At 42.2% G+C, this 19,002-nt stretch overlaps 1 protein-coding gene across 14 annotated transcripts in view; it reads right to left on the reverse strand.

Moving 5' to 3' along the window:
* LOC126268165 (band 3 anion transport protein) overlaps nt 1-19,002 on the reverse strand; it is an 811,429-nt gene that overhangs the window by 10,725 nt on the left and 781,702 nt on the right. For all 14 annotated transcript variants that reach the window (XM_049973749.1, XM_049973744.1, XM_049973747.1 and 11 more), the window contains 2 exons: nt 13,624-13,832; nt 13,341-13,511 (listed from right to left, as the gene is read on the reverse strand). In XM_049973749.1, coding sequence (XP_049829706.1) covers nt 13,341-13,511; nt 13,624-13,832 — 380 coding nt within the window. The remainder of the gene's footprint in view (nt 1-13,340; nt 13,512-13,623; nt 13,833-19,002) is intronic.

Genomic DNA, 19,002 nt, shown 5'->3' on the forward strand with positions numbered 1-19,002 from the left:
AAAAAAAGAATGTCATGATTATTTTCTGTACTGCACACTTAGAAACATGTTTTATGGAAAATGCAGCTGTCATGAAAGTGCTACTTTATGGTCGATAATTTAGTGCAGCTTGAAAGCTGGCTGCTGTTAAGAAAGACATTTAATTCATCTGGAAAGGTGCTTGAAAATACAGCAACAGATTCTGCTGAATCTGCACAGCCCCCCTCCCCCAAAATCCCAGTGTTGCAGGATTTGACTTGCTGTATACAACAAAATAGGCTCTCTGATACTGGTGTTGCACATTTTTTGCTTCGCCCCATTTTACAACTTCCTATATACTTCATTATAATCAGTAGTTTGATTTTGCTTGAGTTTTCTAAGTGCAGTGCCTTGTTTATTCTTTACGTGAGACAGTTCTTGGATGTACAAGTATCACGAGTTATAAAGTGTACTAGGCTTCAGTTGAATTTCCAGAATTTACAATCTAACTTTGGATCATTACTTACCACGGGATTTATAAACAGTCCTTTTGAAGGGTATCATGCATTCTTGACAGGTTTTAATTTCTGAATGTTGTAAGGTGCGATTTTTTCCAGTGGGCTGTATAGGGATGATTAAGAATATTAAAACATTGTCAGAAAGGCCAACAGAGGAAGTATGACTGGCACAAACTGCTTTATCTGTACTCTCCATTGCCATTGTATCTATTAGGTTATGGTAGCGTGGGGTGTGATGAGATGGATTCAGAGGTATGATAGTTCAATTGTTAGTGCGAAAATCTTCTTAAATTCCTCACAGAAAGAGATTTCAGATGCAGTTACATATTTGTGTCTTCTATTACAATTACATGCTCATACTGTGACACCACAATGATTAAGGGCCTCACATACAGCAGACATCACATTTAAGAAGTCACCACACAGAAAGAAAAAATACTTGATCATGTGAATTATTTTCCCAAACAACTCATGAATAGTATAAATTAAATAAAAAGCATGACTGTCAAAATGAATCAAATGCTCTTTCTAGGCTATAGATCAAGTATGCCAGCTGTGCGTCTAGAACATATATTTTTGTACAGTGTTCAACTACAACATTATTTCACAGATTTTACATTGTGAATTGGAGTTCTGACTGTGACAAGTATTGGATGAAAAATATGTAAAATTAAGGTACTGTGCAGTGACTACAGTTTATAAATTTTTCATGTACTAATGATTCTGAATCTTTATATGGCAAATATTTCCAATTTGCAGGGCTTAAAGTGCCTGCTAATTGTACCTTCATACAATGACGACCGAAAATATTGTGGCAAGCTGCTTAATAGCATCTTGGTACACATTTAGAGTGCAAAACAGCAGAGATTCTGCATCACATGGATTCAACAAATCCTTGATAGGTTTCAAGATATATGTACCACTATATGTCTACAAAAATGACACAAGTCACACAATTCCCATTTATAAATTGTGGACTGGTCGTTTGTAAGTGGGCAGCTAGCCCCAATAGTGTAATTCAACTGTATTCCAATCACCAGTTTTGGTGGCCATGACTTCAATGTGAATTCTCTATAATTCTCCTGAAATCACTGTAGAATAATTCAGGTTCTGTGAAGTTTTCCTACTGCAAGATACCATAACTGTTGCGGAAGTCATCAAGCATGAAGGTATGGAGGTAGTCTGCAACAATGTTCACTCATCCTATTGCCATCATGGTGTTTTTGATTACTAACAAAGATTGTGAACAAGCCCTGCTGAAAGTTGACCACAACATAGTATTATCCCCATCAGTCTCTGTCTGTGGTACAGTACAAGTTTCAAGCAGTCTTTTGTGTCAATGATGGCATATCTGACCATTGACCTGGTGCAACAAGAAATGTCAATCATCTGTCATGGTGACATGTTTCCAGTGATCCACATTTCAATCTTGATGATCCCATGCAGTTGCTACTGTAATTAACAATGTTGTTGGGTCAACAAGGGAACATGTGGGGGTCATCTGCTGTGAAGCATCATGTTCAATAATTTGCACTTAACTGTGTGCTCTGAAACACTTGTGCCTGCACCAGCTTTGTACAAAGTGATCAGATCTGCCACAGATTGCTATATGACCTACATTACAGAAAGAGCCTTTGACCTCCACATTGTGTGATATACATGGAAGTCCAGCACCGTAATGCTCGTGGTTTCACGATACTCATGACAGTAATACATGGACAGCCAACCATCACTGCCATTTAAGAGGTACATGTTCCCAGATGCTGGACCATACCAATCTGCCCTTTATCAAAGTCACTTGCGCCTGTATTTCCCAATTTGTGGTTCATATTGTTATTAGAATGATTGCCCATTCAGTTCTGTTCCACTTATGTACTTTCTTTACCACTCAACACGTGCCCACAATGCTGCCTGGTGGCATTCAATACTATGATAGGCTGTGGTCATAATTTTTTCACTCATCAGTGTATATTTGTATTTGGGGAGAACATACACTCCTGGAAATGGAAAAAAGAACATATTGACACCGGTGTGTCAGACCCACCATACTTGCTCCGGACACTGCGAGAGGGCTGTACAAGCAATGATCACACACACGGCACAGCGGACACACCAGGAACCGCGGTGTTGGCCGTCGAATGGCGCTAGCTGCGCAGCATTTGTGCACCGCCGTCGTCAGTGTCAGCCAGTTTTCCGTGGCATACGGAGCTCCATCGCAGTCTTTAACACTGGTAGCATGCCGCGACAGCGTGGACGTGAACCGTATGTGCAGTTGACGGACTTTGAGCGAAGGTGTATAGTGGGCATGCGGGAGGCCGGGTGGACGTACCGCCGAATTGCTCAACACGTGGGGCGTGAGGTCTCCACAGTACATCGATGTTGTCGCCAGTGGTCGGCGGAAGGTGCACGTGCCCGTCGACCTGGGACCAGACCGCAGCGACGCACGGATGCACGCCAAGACCGTAGGATCCTACGCAGTGCCGTAGGGGACCGCACCGCCACTTCCCAGCAAATTAGGGACACTGTTGCTCCTGGGGTATCAGCGAGGACCATTCGCAAACGTCTCCATGAAGCTGGGCTACGGTCCCGCACACCGTTAGGCCGTCTTCCGCTCACGCCCCAACATCGTGCAGCCCGCCTCCAGTGGTGTCGCGACAGGCGTGAATGGAGGGACGAATGGAGACGTGTCGTCTTCAGCGATGAGAGTCGCTTCTGCCTTGGTGCCAATGATGGTCGTATGCGTGTTTGGCGCCGTGCAGGTGAGCGCCACAATCAGGACTGCATACGACCGAGGCACACAGGGCCAACACCCGGCATCATGGTGTGGGGAGCGATCTCCTACACTGGCCGTACACCTCTGGTGATCGTCGAGGGGACACTGAATAGTGCACGGTACATCCAAACCGTCATCGAATCCATCGTTCTACCATTCCTAGACCGGCAAGGGAACTTGCTGTTCCAACAGGACAATGCACGTCCGCATGTATCCCGTGCCACCCAACGTGCTCTAGAAGGTGTAAGTCAACTACCCTGGCCAGCAAGATCTCCGGATCTGTCCCCCATTGAGCATGTTTGGGACTGGATGAAGCGTCGTCTCACGCGGTCTGCACGTCCAGCACGAACGCTGGTCCAACTGAGGCACCAGGTGGAAACGGCATAGCAAGCCGTTCCACAGGTCTACGTCCAGCATCTCTAGGATCGTCTCCATGGGAGAATAGCAGCCTGCATTGCTGCGAAAGGTGGATATACACTGTACTAGTGCCGACATTGTGCATGCTCTGTTGCCTGTGTGTATGTGCCTGTGGTTCTGTCAGTGTGATCATGTGATGTATCTGACCCCAGGAATGTGTCAATAAAGTTTCCCCTACCTGGGACAATGAATTCACGGTGTTCTTATTTCAATTTCCAGGAGTGTATTTTGAATGACAATGTGATTTCATGTAAGAATGGCAGTGTTCATTTCTTTATGGGAACTGAAATTTTCTCAGTAGTTTTCCCACAGACTTGTGCCCATTAAAGTGCCTTGTATTTTCTTTAAAGTAAAGACTTTACAGAACATGCATAACTTTTAGATACCTCAGCTTATGTTCTAAGTAAAATTGGGGTAGTATTGTGAAGTGTATGCTTCTGCTTAATAAAAGTCAGACAACTAGGCAATATCACATGACTCACATTTCACTGATATGAACAAAGCTTTTAATGTAGTCTATGAAATAGAATAAAATGAAGACAAACCTATTACACAGCCTGACAAAGAAAGTGAAGCACCCAGATGATATGGTTAGATGACAATGTAACTTTGTACATTCACACACCATCAACAAGTATGTAAATGGTTAGTACTGCTATCTTCTGTGGCAGACTGAATAGCCACAAGAATGCATTATTGCTGCCCATGTTACAATCAAGCCTGGCTAGGTATCAGCATATAATGGCTGTGAACAGCATCAGACATTGAGTGATCATTTTGTAGGACATGGAGATCTGTGTACTCATGTGAGACAATGTTATCAGCACCTAACAGTATTTGAAAGGGACCTCATTCTGGATATACATTTGGCCGGCTTGTCAGATCGTGCAATATCCAGATTTGTGGGATATTCAGAAGTGACATTGGCTTGACCTTGGGCTGAGTAGGAACATGAGGGCAGGTGTACTCATCATCAAGATTGCAGTCACCCATGTCTGACCACCACAATGGAGGGTCACCATATTACACACCAGGCACATCTAGCCTGCCATCTGAGAACAAGTAATGGGCTCCCTGCAACATATTGCATCATCCCGCACCAGAGCAACAGCTGGACTAGGGATTTACAATCCCATATTTAAGCTGCTGTTAACACTTCACCATGAATGGTTTCCATTTGGAATGGTGCTATGACCGGGAAGCACAGACTGCTGATTAACAGCATCAAAATTGTTTCCAGACACGGATTGTGATGCTGCAATACCACAGATGACAGTATGGTGGGGACCTTGGGAGAAGCTCCATTCTTCCAATGTTTTGGAGAGGCACTGCAGTGTTATTGCTGATGTCATTATGTGAGGAGCAAGTGAACATTACTTCAGGTCACAGCTGCTAGTGACTGAGGGAAATACGATGACACAACAGTGCGTCACAGATATACTGTGTCCTCAACTGTTACCTCTCATGTGACAGTATCATGGAGTCATTTTTCAACAGAGAATCCTCGTCCACACATGGCACATGTCTCTATAAACTGCCTGCTTTATTTTGAGGTGCTCCCATGACTAGCAAGATGCCCGGATCTGTGCTCGATAGAACATATGTAGAACACACTCAGACATAAACTCTGTCCCACAGCCAGTATCCAGGATATCAATGACTAGTTACAACAGTCATGTGCCAACTTTCCTCAGGAGAGAATACAACTTTATAACACCTTTCTCAACTGAATCAGAGGAGGTGAAACATCACACTGACAAGTGGGTTCATAGTGCCAAGTTCTTTGTAATTTGACTTGATTTTTGTAATCACTGAAATAAAGACACATACCCTCCCAACCTGTGAAGTGCCATTTTGTTTCCTCCTCCCCATTTGGGTGCTTTACTTTTTTGTCAGACAGTGTACATCATACTATTTTATAATTACATCAACAAACTATTAGGATATGAAGGGCACGGGACAACGATGTATGGCCACTGGGATTGATAATGATGAATTTTCAACTGGAGGTAACCAAGTTTAGGCACTGTATGGAAGTGGTGTCTCACACAAACAAAGTCTACAACATGAGCCTAGGGTTAGACTTCCTGCATCAGTGTCATGCTATAAGTGACTTTTGAAGATGTAGTTTGGAACTTGGTAAGGAGATATTCCGACTAGGGGAAGTTGTCGCAAATGTTGACCTGATGTGAGGAGCAGCTATTGCACAAGACAATCCAGTTAATGTTTAATTAGCATGACTGTGTGTCGAATAGCACTGGGAAGTCACTGAATGTGAATGTGGAACTGGCCTCACCAGATGATATGTTGTGTATATTGGAACCGCTGGAGGATAGTGACGTATTGCATGCAGCATATTGTTTGGCAAGACAAAGTACTGTATGCATACAGAAAAGGGACGGAGGCCAGGTAATACCTGTCAGTGCAGATAATTTTGGTGCTGAGAAGATTACGTTTTTAAAGGGAATGTTAGTGGTAATGTTATAAATACTGGAAGATGAAGATTTGATGCTCTTCAGGGGCTGTTGTTGTGGTCTTCAGTCCTGGGACTGGTTTGATGCAGCTCTCTATGCTACTCTATCCTGTGCAAGCTTCTTCATCTCCCAGTACCTACTGCAACCTACATCCTTCTGAATCTGCTTAGTGTAGTCATCTCTTGGTCTCTCTCTACGATTTTTACCCTCCATGCTGCCCTCCAGTACTAAATTGGTGATCCCTTGTTGCCTCAGAACATGTCCTACCAACCGATCCCTTCTTCAGGTCAAGTTGTGCCATAAATTTCTCTTCTCCCCAATCCTTTTCAATACTTCCTCATTAGTTATGTGATCTACCCATCTAATCTTCAGCATTCTTCTGTAGCACCACACTTCGAAAGCTTCTATTCTCTTCTTGTCCAAACTATTTATCCTCCATGTTTCACTTCCATACATGGCTACACTCCATACAAATACTTTCAGAAATGACTTCCTGACACTTAAATCTATACTCGATGTTAACAATGTAGCCAGATTTCAATGCTCTGATGACACGATAATTCAACGATTCAACTACCTGCCATCTTCATGACATTGCAGGTGTGCAATCATGCCAGAACTGAGGTAACATCAGACACAGCAGCCATATCTCATGTTACCTCAGTTCTGGCGTGATTGTGCACCTGCAATATCATCTGAAGATGGTGGCCAGCTGGATTGTTGAAATTTCGTGTCGTTAGTACGATGAAATTCAGCTGCATACCCATGAAGAGCATCAACATTTATCATGCCAGAAAAATCAACATAATCACATGAGGAAAAGAGGAAATTGATGCACAGGAGGTGTAAGCTATGAAAAAGCACAGAATGCAACTAAGAATGCATTGCATGAGAAAGTTAAGCATTTGCGGGGAACAGAGAGGGCACCAAGGGAAGAACTGTTGTTACGAGTTTCAAGACTTGTTTCTTTCCATGGGGGCCATTGCCTGCAATGATCGTGATTCAAAAGAGGATTCCTACAGCTAATGAAGCTTCAGTGTGCCGGAGGCCGTAAAGAACACCACAGTCTCTGCAGCCAATTTTAAAAGAATTTATCAATCAGCAGTTAGCTAGCAGTGTAAAAGAAGAGAGTAGTAGTCTCTGAGGACAGGAACTGTAATCACACTGAAAAACTCTATAGTTGGTTCAATGAATTATCAGTTCTGTTGCAACTATTGCTATTTGAATAGTAAGACAACAATAGATGCCCAACTCATTCCAAACATCACAGAAGTCACGATAATCTTGTGTGATGCCAGTATTTCTCAACAATGGACCTGAGGAGTGAGTTCCATCAGCTAAACATGACTCCAGAACATACACGAAAGTCTGCTTTTCAGTACCTAGGGGAAATTATCATTATAGGAGAATGCTACATCATTTAAAGAGTCCACCAGTAACAATTCAGTGATTGTTAGACAGGATGTTGAAAGAACTAAACATCATCAATGTTTAGTGTATTTGGGAGACATAATTCTTTTTTCAAGGTATATGAAGGAACTTAGGCAGACACTGAGGGAAATGTTCAAGAGGTTGCAGGCAGCACATTTGACACTGAGTACTTAGAAGTGCGATTTTGCATTGGAAGAAGTAAGTTACTTGAGTCAAGTAATTAGTTAAGTATGGTGTGGGGAATTATCAATGGTTAAACAGATGGTGTGAAAATTTTCAGTACAAGGGACAAGTAAAAAGGTACAATCATTCCTGGGCCTTGAAATTTATTGTAGACAATTCGTGAGAGGATTTATGGATGCAGCATGACCACTTACACAATTTCTGAAAAAGGGTATCAAATTTGTGTGGTCTGAGAAGTGTCAAGTAGAAATTGAGGAATTAAAGGAAGTACTTATTTTGAGCCCAGTGTTGGCATTTCTGGATTTTCAGTAAGAATTTATATTACCATGTGATGGGTTGAACCATGCTCTCACATGAATTTTGAGCCAGGAGGTCAATGGAGATAAACACCCTATTGCTTTTGCATCAAAACAATTGAGTGGAGCTGAGAGGAATTATTCTACAACACAGAGGAAGATGCTTAGCCAGGTCTATGGAGTACCGTACTTCCAATATTGCATGTACAGGAGGAAGTTTAAAGTAGCAACAATGCTGCTTTGAATGCCAACAAACTAAATAGGAAGCTAGTGGCAATACAAGCACTAGGTCAAGAAGTTGCTGAGTGGCAAGCAGCACAGTGTAAGCAGGACAGCAAGCAGTAATAGTTCACCGTGTGTGGTGGGTTGTTATGTAAGGAGACTAGGTTAGGACTGTGAGTGGCTTTACCGTCCAAGCTGAGGGAACTTAATGTCAGACTTTATGAAAGAACTGTGTCAGTTGTTGAGAGGGAAAATAATTTTAAAATAGTCCACTTCATCCTCAGTCAACTGGAAGGATGTTAACTCCCTCCACGTAGATTAGGACATGAACACATCAGCACAGGGGGCAGTAAATTTGACAGGAACATTATCTCAGTACAAGGTGGGCCTGTGGGTGATGTTGTCAAGTCTATATACTCAGAAATGGAAGACAAAAACGTTTGTGACATGGTACCAGGGCCCATACCAAATTATTGAATCCACATTACATGAGTTTTGAAGACACAGTTGCCAACAAGATTGACGACCTTACACGCTGGATGCTTACAATCATTCAAGGCTGTGCCAGAGTCAATCCCAGAGGGAATATAATTAGAACCAAAGAGAAGAGCAAAACATAAGGAGTAGAAGAAAAAGCAACAGGACGAGTTGGACCTTGGACCTCACATACCTTATTTGTTTAGGCTGCGGAGGCAGCCAAAATATTTTGTTTCTAAAAGATTCTTGCAATCTCGTTTTTCCTGTGTTGTATAGATTATACAGTAATTATGGGTAGTATTGTACGTTTATGTCAGGGTAAGGATTATCTCTAATTTTTGTGTGAGATATGCTGATTGGAGAGAGTGGGTTTCTGGAGGCAGAGGAGATGATAGTAGTCCCCACCTCAGGTTGCTGTTCGGCGAGGGCAAGAAAGGAAGAATGCTAGTCTCGATGGTGCTGTCCCTTCTTTCCTGAGACAGAGTAGGAATGCTGCAAGATCATAACCTGGATAGAGGAGTTTTGTTTCCCAGGCAGCAGGTTGTGATGCTGTTTGGTTAGGAGTGGTCATTTAGTTTGGTGTTTAATGTTTGGGAACTACATAATTAAATAAGGAGGTTGGAAGAGGTATTTTTGAGTTGTCAAGAATTAGCAACTAGAAATGGAGTACTCTGGGGAGCACAAGACACTGCTCATGGTGTATGCATGGTTGAAAGAGCAGAAAAAGGAAGTATAGGAGTAGTAGTACAGCATGAATTGCAGAGGAGAAAAAAAGAGGACAGCTAGATGCAGGAAAAAGGATGCTAAATACAGTGTTTGGGACAGTGGAAGCAAATAAAATGACAAAACAGCAGAAGCCACAAGAGAACTGATAGAAGGAAATCTGGCATTTCCCATGGATTGTAAGTTTGGAGAGCAACATGCTGAACAACACGCGCATGCTTCGACAACTAAGTAAAGAGGTAACAGATTATGCTAGAGTGTCAGCTAGCACTCTAAGCCTGGATTTAGAGGTCATTCAAGCACATATGGAGGTATTAGATGCAAGAATAATGCTAATAAGACTGTTGCAGTCACTTGGAGGTATTGCCTGAGATGCAAGAGTAGAGCTAGCGAGTTTGCAGGAAGCCTCTCATCAGGCACTACACAAGTAACTAAGTCTCATCCTAGTGTCAACCGAGGAATATCTGAAGAGGCTGAAGAAAGCGCAGAAAGAATTACTGCCAGAACTACAATTAGTAGCAGAGCCTAACAGTCAGAACCTGCCTTCTTAATACCATGGTGCAATGGTGGAAGTAAAAACATATAGTGCACACTTGCATTTGTCAGTGGAGTTGTTAGTGGTGGACAAGCACGCATTATTTAGGTATTACACAGTGCACACCTATACAGTATGGCTTGTGCAGATAAAAGAGGATGGTGTGTTGCTGATAGCAGAAGATGTGGATCGGTGTATGGTAATGATCAAGAGTGAGGTACAGCAATGCTAAAGCAGGGTAGTCACCATATCTCCTACTCGTGAGATCCAGTTGGGAGGAAATGCATGTGCCATACAATTGTTCAGCTGCAAGATGGACAGTCAACGATGTGAAAGGACATGATGTAACCCAAGCCCTACTTCCAGATAGTGGATCTACATTTGGTATACCAGTGTACAACAATATAATAGTGGTGGCAAGTTGCTATGGACAAGGAAAACTCATGGGTACAAGGCAGTTAGATTTTAGAGGCAATGGGTTGTCGATTAATGGAACTATGTGTCATATAATGGGCCGCATGTTTCATTTACCAGCAACAATGGAAGGAGCTACTCTTTTAAATATAACCCAACCAGAGCTCTATTGGCCAGATAAACTCTTAGAGATGTTGCCTACGCAAAACCTTACTCTCTTCAATAATTCCAGGGAACCAAGTCTAGTTCATCCTCTTAGTCGGATGGTAGGGGCACAGGAGGGGTGGATTACTGCAGAGCAACTAATGCAGCACATTGAACATGTCAAGTTGGTACATGACAGGTAACTATAACCTTGGTTGTTGCAATTCCTAGCATGAAAGTGACACTGATTTTGCTTTGTAAAGCTTTTATTTATCCAAGATGATGAGCAGCTCAGAAATGCAGTGCATGGGTAATCCAGGTTCCAGCAGACTGGATCCCCTAAGCAAGATGGAGAATGAATTTGCATAGCTTAAGGAAGATGGGAAGTGGCTGTAAAATGTAGTGTAGTAAATGTATTGTGTTTAAAAGGCCAGTCTGGTATAATCTGAGTGAGTGTCACTTACATTAAAATCATTGGTGCAAGTAGCCACAGTGGGGAACTAATCCCGGGCAATACCCCAACAGAAGGGCCAGCTGTGCTGAAAAACCTGCAGCACACAGCAGTAATAGTCAAAGTAGGCAGAGCAGTGTCACCATACCACAGAAAGAACCATGTTATGACCTAAATGACCAAGGGCTGGGTAATAGTGCAAAAAATTCACCCCAGAGCCATACAAATAGCTGTGAATTTTGAGGCAGGTTCATTCAGAGTCCAGCAGCATCCCGACACTAGGGCCATGCTAGATGACGAGATGACTGGCACAGTCCAGCAGCATTCCGACACTAGGGCCATGCTAGATGACGAGATGACTGGGCACAATCAGCTGTAGCCATAGGTTTGTGACTGGGCTGGGCTAGCTGCCTCCTGCACTGTCTCCTCGATGGGTCTCAGTGCCACAGCACTGCTGACCTGCAGTACATGCATTCCACCACTAGACTCCTTTGAGGGGGCAGCTGGTCATGTACAAGGAACAGTAGTTGTCCCTTGTCTCCACAGTGAATGCAAGCTGGGTGAGAGCTGCCTGGGTTCAGGTGCTCAACGGTAGAATGCATTCACAGCAAGAAGAAGGAATGTGGTGCTGATGTCAGGGCCTTGGCTCACTGACAGACCATTGACCACTACTTGGCATGATGTCACAAATGTTGGGCACTGATGTATTACCTCTTTCTGGGGTAGAAGCCAAGCTGCCAGCTGGCCATTGCCAGTGTACTGCAGCAGAGTGGGGCATGACTGCCTTCCATTGTCAATGATGAGATGTGTAACTGAAGTCTATAAAATATTTCTCTCGATCACCAGTTTGTCACTGGGCCTCACCAGCCTATCACTGCACCGCTCACCCTACAGAGTGGTACCACAATTGGTCTCGCCCCTACGGTAGTCATAAAGTTTTAATTATCATCTTGAACAAATAAAGTACTGCAGTCAATTTTTTGTTTGTTGCATGTTCTGGAACACCCAGAAACACATAAAAACCAGCACAAGTGACACAATTGCAACATTTTTGCTGCTGCTGAAAATTAATTACCACATGATACTCTACTTTATCAAGAGAGTGGCACCATTTTGTTTTGGCATCTTTAACATTTTGCTATGGTACAGCCAAATGGGGATTTCAATGCTTATTGGAAATGAATACATGTACCTACAAACAATCAAAAAATTAATTAAGGTGTGGTGATATTAAAACTTTGTGACTTGCCTTCCCTGAACATCTAGGAACCAACTGCTTCTGTTTCAGTACTTTGTCAGTAGCAGATTACTGATGCATTTATGGCACTGCCTGTTTCTATGACCTGCTGGCATTTATTATATGCTGAAATGTAGATAAAGTTACCACACATACTGTATAAATGTTTGCCATGATACAGAATTATTTGATACAGAATGTAAGAGTGAAGACAAAGTGATGGTAATGTGACAGTGTGAATCATATGTTATCTGGAATTCCAGAAATTGCTGTGTATGCATTATATGGAAATATCATATGTGCCACACTACGGCACACAATTAGAAGCATTGAATTGCATACTGGAAGAACAAAAGTTGTAATGGTTTGGGTTACCACTGGGCATAGTTGGCAAGCTTGGACCCTGGAAGTTCCAGGTATTTTTGATATTCATAGGAGCTGCAAAAGATGAAATCATACCATATCTACAGCAGATACTTCTACTAAATTTCATTACAACAATACTCAACACAACAGTTGATAAAATGCTGACAATTATAAGAGATATTTCTTACACTAAACTAAACTCTGCATGTAGGGCCATGAAGACCCAACGGTACCACCCAGCCACTGTGTCGTCCTTAACCCAGAGGCATCACTGGATGTGCATACAGAGGAGCATGTGGTCAGCACACTGCTCTCCCGGCCATATGTCAGTTTACAAGACTGGAGCCGCGGCTTCTCAATCAAGTAGCTCCTCAGTTTGCCTTACAAGGACTGAGTTAACCCCGTTTGCCAACAGTGTTCGACAGACCAGATGGTCACCCATCCAAGTGCTGGCCCAGCCCGACAGTGCTTAAGTTCGGTAATCTGACGGGAACCAGTGTTACCACTGCGACAAGACCAATGGCAAGATATTTCTTATGCATTGGTGAATGCTTCTCGGCTACAACATCAATGTCTGTATGTGTCTGTTATTATGCATGAGTAGCAGTTATAGCGTCACATATTAAGATTTCTTTAAACAAATTCTAACTGAACCTGACATATTCATGCCTCATTTATATAATTACACACTGTAAGTAGAAATATCCACAAAATTACTTACAGCTCTCAGCTCAGCTGGTGAAAACAGAAACCTAAGCTGTGCCCTCAGAGGAACCATAAGTATGAGGAAAAATGGAAATGCCAGTGACGCTTCAGTTGACTTGACAATCCACAGTACTGCTAAGCACAACAGCTGGATGATAGTGAATAAGTGCATTTTCATGGTGCGAACCTGAAACAAATTACAAGCTGACATCAATGTGTTAATAATGCAAAACATATTCTTCTTAAAAAGAAAATACGGTCAATAAATGAATCAAGAAATTTAAAATTTCATATCTCACCCTTCGCACGTATGCCACTTGTGGGTGGTGTTTGACTGGCATGAAGAAGAGTTTAAGTCGCTCAAAAAACTGAATACCACTTGTAGATGAGATTCCCATGTACAGAAATACTCCAAAAAGAACTGACATAGGCACCAACCTAAGAAGTGGCGCCATTAAAACTGACATACCCACCATTACAGCAACAAGAAGTGCACTCAGTCGTTGCTCTGGAAAAAATAAAGAAAGATTTCAGAATATTTTTTATTATTATTAAAATGTTTGTGATCTCCACATCTCATAACCAAAACTCTTTTTTGGTTCACTGAAACTGAAGAATAAAAATTGCAGTAAAAAAAAATGCATGCTAAAGAGGTAGCCTAACTGTCATGTTAAAATACATAAAATTTTCAAAGACATTTTTCATTACTGAGTTGCCCAAAAGGTGTTTCTAATACAATGTTAACACAATGAAGAAAAGAAAATTTGCTGTGAACAGTTATTGAAATTATGAGTTGTTAATGTTTCTTAATGTTACTTTTTGTTTTCTGTGTCTAAATTGACATGTCTGCAATTGTATTTATCTTCCTTGAGGATTTTCATTATCATTATCTAGAACAACACCTTAACAGGGTGGTCAATTAGTAAGTTAAAAGATAATATCATGGTGCAGCAGCTACCCATGAAGTATGTGAAATTATTTTGTTATTCACCATCTTCTTGACACTGAATAAATCTATAGCCATATTGTGGTAGCCGTGTGAAATGTTTACGCTCCATTAAATGTCATTGAATAAATCATTCCTTTAGAGTAATCCAAATTTGCAAGCAGCCTCATTCATTCATTTTATTCTGAAGAAGAAACTTCATGAATGTGGAAAAAGTCAAAGTATACATCACCATAGTAAAATTTTCTGGATGTTTGGTCTTTGGAGGAAGCTGGTGCTTCCTCAAATATGTTAAAATCTGTTCTTCTCTACTGTTAACACCTGCCTTGATACCAACATAATGGCTTATACATTTATCAACAACAGTAATTTATGATACATAATAATAGAGCCCAGCCTGCAATTAATACAGCTACTAGTCATGTAGCTTTTAATTATTGAGTCTAGATAATAAAAAAGAATTGCTGGAAGTGTGGCTAATAAGAATAATTTATTTTTTAGTAGATAGAGTATTTAGTTATCAACAGAGCTAAACTGATACAAAACACACACACACACACACACACACACACACACACACACACACACAAACAAACAAACTGAATGGCTGCCTTCTACATTGTGTGCTAGCACTGCAGTTCACCATGGGAGAGGGGTTGTGACACGTAGAGTGGGTGGAAGGAGAAAGGGAGTGGTGGTGGTGAGGAGGAGGAGGAAGGAGGAGGAAGGAGTGGAAAAAAAGGGTAGCTGAAGGCTGGGAGGAAGAGCTAGCAACGGGACAGGATATCAATGAGGTTCCCATATGATCACCATGGTACAGGGAGAGAGATTTGTAGATAGTACACAAAGAATCAGGGGAGTGGGACTGGATGAGGGGATGTTAGAACAGAAGAGAAACAAGTCTGCAGGAAGGAAGTGTAACTGTAGATTGATGGTGCGAATCAGGAGCATGTGACGAGGAGCACCATGTTCTGCCACTGGGTGATCAATTCCACTCTCTCAGTCACAATCTGGAAATGGCTATTCATTCAGGTGGACAGCTGGTTGGTGGTTTGGTGTTGGGGCCCCTTAGGGATCTGGCGACTAAGGAGGGGAAGAAATCCAGTGTGCACTCCATGTGCATTCCGGGTTGAGTCATTCCTGATGTGGAAAGGGTCCTTCCGGATGCCATGAAGAGCACAGGGTGAAGCCAGCTGCAGATGGTGGCACATGTCAGCACTAATGACGTGTGTTGCTTTGGATCTGAGGAAATTCTCTCTGAATTCCAGCGGCTATCTGATTTGGTGAAGGCTGCCAGTCTTGCTTACGAGATGAAGGAAGAGCTTACTATCTGCAGCATCGCTGACAGAACCGACTGCAGACCTTTGGTGCAGAGCCGGGTGCAGGGTCTGAATCAGAGGCTCAGACGGTTTTGTAACCATCTTGGCTGCAGATTCCTTGACTTGCACCATAGGGTGGTGGGGTTTCAGGTTCCGCTGATTAGGTCAGGAGTTCACTACACTCAGCTGGCGGCTACATGGGTAGCGGAGGCCGTGTGACATGGACTGGGCAGTTTTTTAGGTTAGAAGACCTCGGGAAAGTACGAGGTGGGTTGCAATCTCGAAGGGTGCATGGCAAATACAGGATGTGCTTGGATCAAGGAACAGTCAGAATTGTAGTTGTAAATTGTTGTAGTTGTGCTGGGAAAGTCCCTGAGCTTCAAGCGCTAATGGAAAGCACAGAAGCTGAAATCGTTATAGGTACAGAAAGCTAGCTAAAGCCTGAAATAAGTTCTGCAGAAATTTTTACGAAGTCTCAGACGGTGTTCAGGAAAGATAGATTAGACAGAATTGGTGGTGGAGTGTTTGTGTCTGTCAGTAGTGGTTTATCTTGTAGTGAAGTAGAAGTAGATACTCCGTGCGAATTGGTATGGGTGGAGGTTATACTTAACAGCCGAACTAAGTTAATAATTGGCTCCTTCTACCAACCCCTAGACTCTGATGATATAGTTGCTCAACAGTTCAGAGAAAATTTGAGTCTCGTAACAAATAAATACCCCACTCACGGTTATAGTTGGTGGGGACTTCAACCTTCCCTCGATATGTTGGCATAAATACTTGTTCAAAACTGGTGCTAGGAAGAAAACATCTTCTGAAATTGTCCTAAATGCTTTCTCCGAAAATTATTTTGAGCAGTTAGTCCACGAACCCACGCGAATTGTAAATGGTTGGGAAAACACACTTGATCTCTTAGCCACAAACAATCCAGAGCTAATAGAGAGCATCATGACTGATACAGGGATTAGTGATCACAAGGTCGTTGTAGCTAGGCTCAATACCATTTCTTACAAATCCACCAGAAACAAACGCAAAATAATTTTAGTTAAAAAAAGTAGATAAAGAGTCACTAGAAGCCTTCCTAAGAGACAGTCTCCATTCCTTCCGACCTGACTATGCAAATGTAGACGAGATGTGGCTCAAGTTCAAAGATATAGTAACAACAGCAATTGAGAGATTCATACCTCATAAATTGCTAAGAGATGGAACTGATCCCCCATGGTACACAAAACAGGTCCGAACGCTGTTGCAGAGGCAACGGAAAAAGCATGCAAAGTTCAGAAGAACACGAAATCCTGAAGATTGGCTAAAATTTACAGACGCGCAAAATTTGGCACGGACTTCAATGCGAGATGCCTTTAATAGATTCCACAACGAAACATTGTCTAGAAATTTGGTAGAAAATCCAAAGAAATTCTGGTCGTATGTAAAGTACACAAGCGCCAAGACGCAGTCAATACCTTCGCTGCGCAGTGCCGATGGTACTGTTACCGACGACAGTGCCGCTAAAGCAGAGTTATTGAATGCAGTTTTCCGAAATTCCTTCACCAGGGAAGACGAATGGAATATTCCAGAATTTGAAACATGAACAGCTGCTAGCATGATTTTCTTGGAAGTAGATACCTTAGGGGTTGTGAAGCAACTCAAATTGCTTGATATGGGCAAGTCTTCAAGTCCAGATTGTATACCGAATAGGTTCCATTCAGATTACGCTGATACAATAGCTCCCTACTTAGCAATCATATACAACCGCTCGCTCACCGATATATCTGTACCTACAGATTGGAAAATTGCGCAGGTCACACCAGTGTTTAAGAAGGGTAGTAGGAGTAATCCATCGAACTACAGACCTATATCATTGACGTCGGTTTGCAGTAGGGGTTTGGAACATATACTGTATTCAAACATTATGAATCACCTCGAAGGGAATGATCTATTGATACGTAATCAGCATGGTTTCAGAAAACATTGTTCTTGTGCAATGCAGCTAACTCTTTATTCGCACGAAGTAATGGCCACTATTGACAGGGGATCTCAAGTTGATTCCGTATTTCTGGAAAGCTTTTGACACCATTCCTCACAAGCGACTTATAATCAAGCTGCGGGCCTATGAGGTATCGTCTCAGTTGTGCGACTGGATTCGTGATTTCCTGTCAGGAAGGTCGCAGTTCATAGTAATACACGGCAAATCATAAAATAAAACTGAAGTGATATCAGGTGCTCCCCAGGGAAGCGTCCTGGGACCTCTGCTGTTCCTGATCTATATAAATGACCTGGGTGACAATCTGAGCAGTTCTCTTAGGTTGTTCGCAGATGATGCTGTAATTTACCGTCTAGTAAGGTCATCCGAAGACCAGTATCAGTTACAAAGCGATTTAGAAAAGATTGCTGTATGGTGTGGCAGGTGGCAGTTGACGCTAAATAACGAAAAGTGTGAGGTTATCCACACGAGTTCCAAAAGAAATCCGTTGGAATTCGATTACTCGATAAGTAGTACAATTCTGAAGGCTGTCAATTCAACTAAGTATCTGGGTGTTAAAATTACGAAAAACTTCAGTTGGAAAGACCACATAGATAATATTGTGGGGAAGGCAAGCCAAAGGTTGCGTTTCATTGGCAGGACACTTAGAAGATGCAACAAGACCACTAAACAGACAGCTTACTCTACACACGTTCGTCCTCTGTTAGAATATTGCTGCGCGGTGTGGGATCCTTACCAGGTGGGATTAATGGAGGACATCGAAAGGGTGCAAAAAAGGGCAGCTCGTTTTGTTTTATCACATAATAGGGGAGAGAGTGTGGCAGATACGATACGCGAGTTGGAATGGATGTTATTAAAGCAAAGACGTTTTCGGCGGGGTGAGATCTATTTACATAGGTAGGAATGATCATCAAAATAAAATAAGAGAAATCAGAGCTTGAACAGAAAGGTTTAGGTATTCGTTTTTCCCGCGCGCTGTTCGGAAGTGGAATGGTAGAGAGATAGTATGATTGTGGTTCGATGAACCCTCTGCCAAGCACTTAAATGTGAATTGCAGAGTTATCATGTAGATGTAGATGTAGATGTAGATGTAGATGTAGATGTAGATGTAGATGTGATAGACTGTGTAAAAGTTGCAGCACAGCTGGAAAATGACCACACTACTTTCACAGTTAGGCTTGCCTTCAATGAAGTAACAACAGCTGTCTATTAGCATAGACCAAAAGATTCAGTCATTCTTCCAATGGGTGGATAATTTCTTTATTTTGCTTATTTAGATGCCAACAAGGTAACAAGAGAGTGAGTTACTGTGAACAGTTTAGTGATATGATTGTTCTCATCAGAAGCAACAGCAAACCAACACCAACATCAATAGTTCAGGTATGCTGATGTCACAACTACAGGATGAAGAGATAGACAAAGTATATGAAGATAC

The sequence above is a fragment of the Schistocerca gregaria genome, chromosome 4, assembly GCF_023897955.1.
Source record: "Schistocerca gregaria isolate iqSchGreg1 chromosome 4, iqSchGreg1.2, whole genome shotgun sequence".
NCBI classification, from domain to species: domain Eukaryota; kingdom Metazoa; phylum Arthropoda; class Insecta; order Orthoptera; family Acrididae; genus Schistocerca; species Schistocerca gregaria.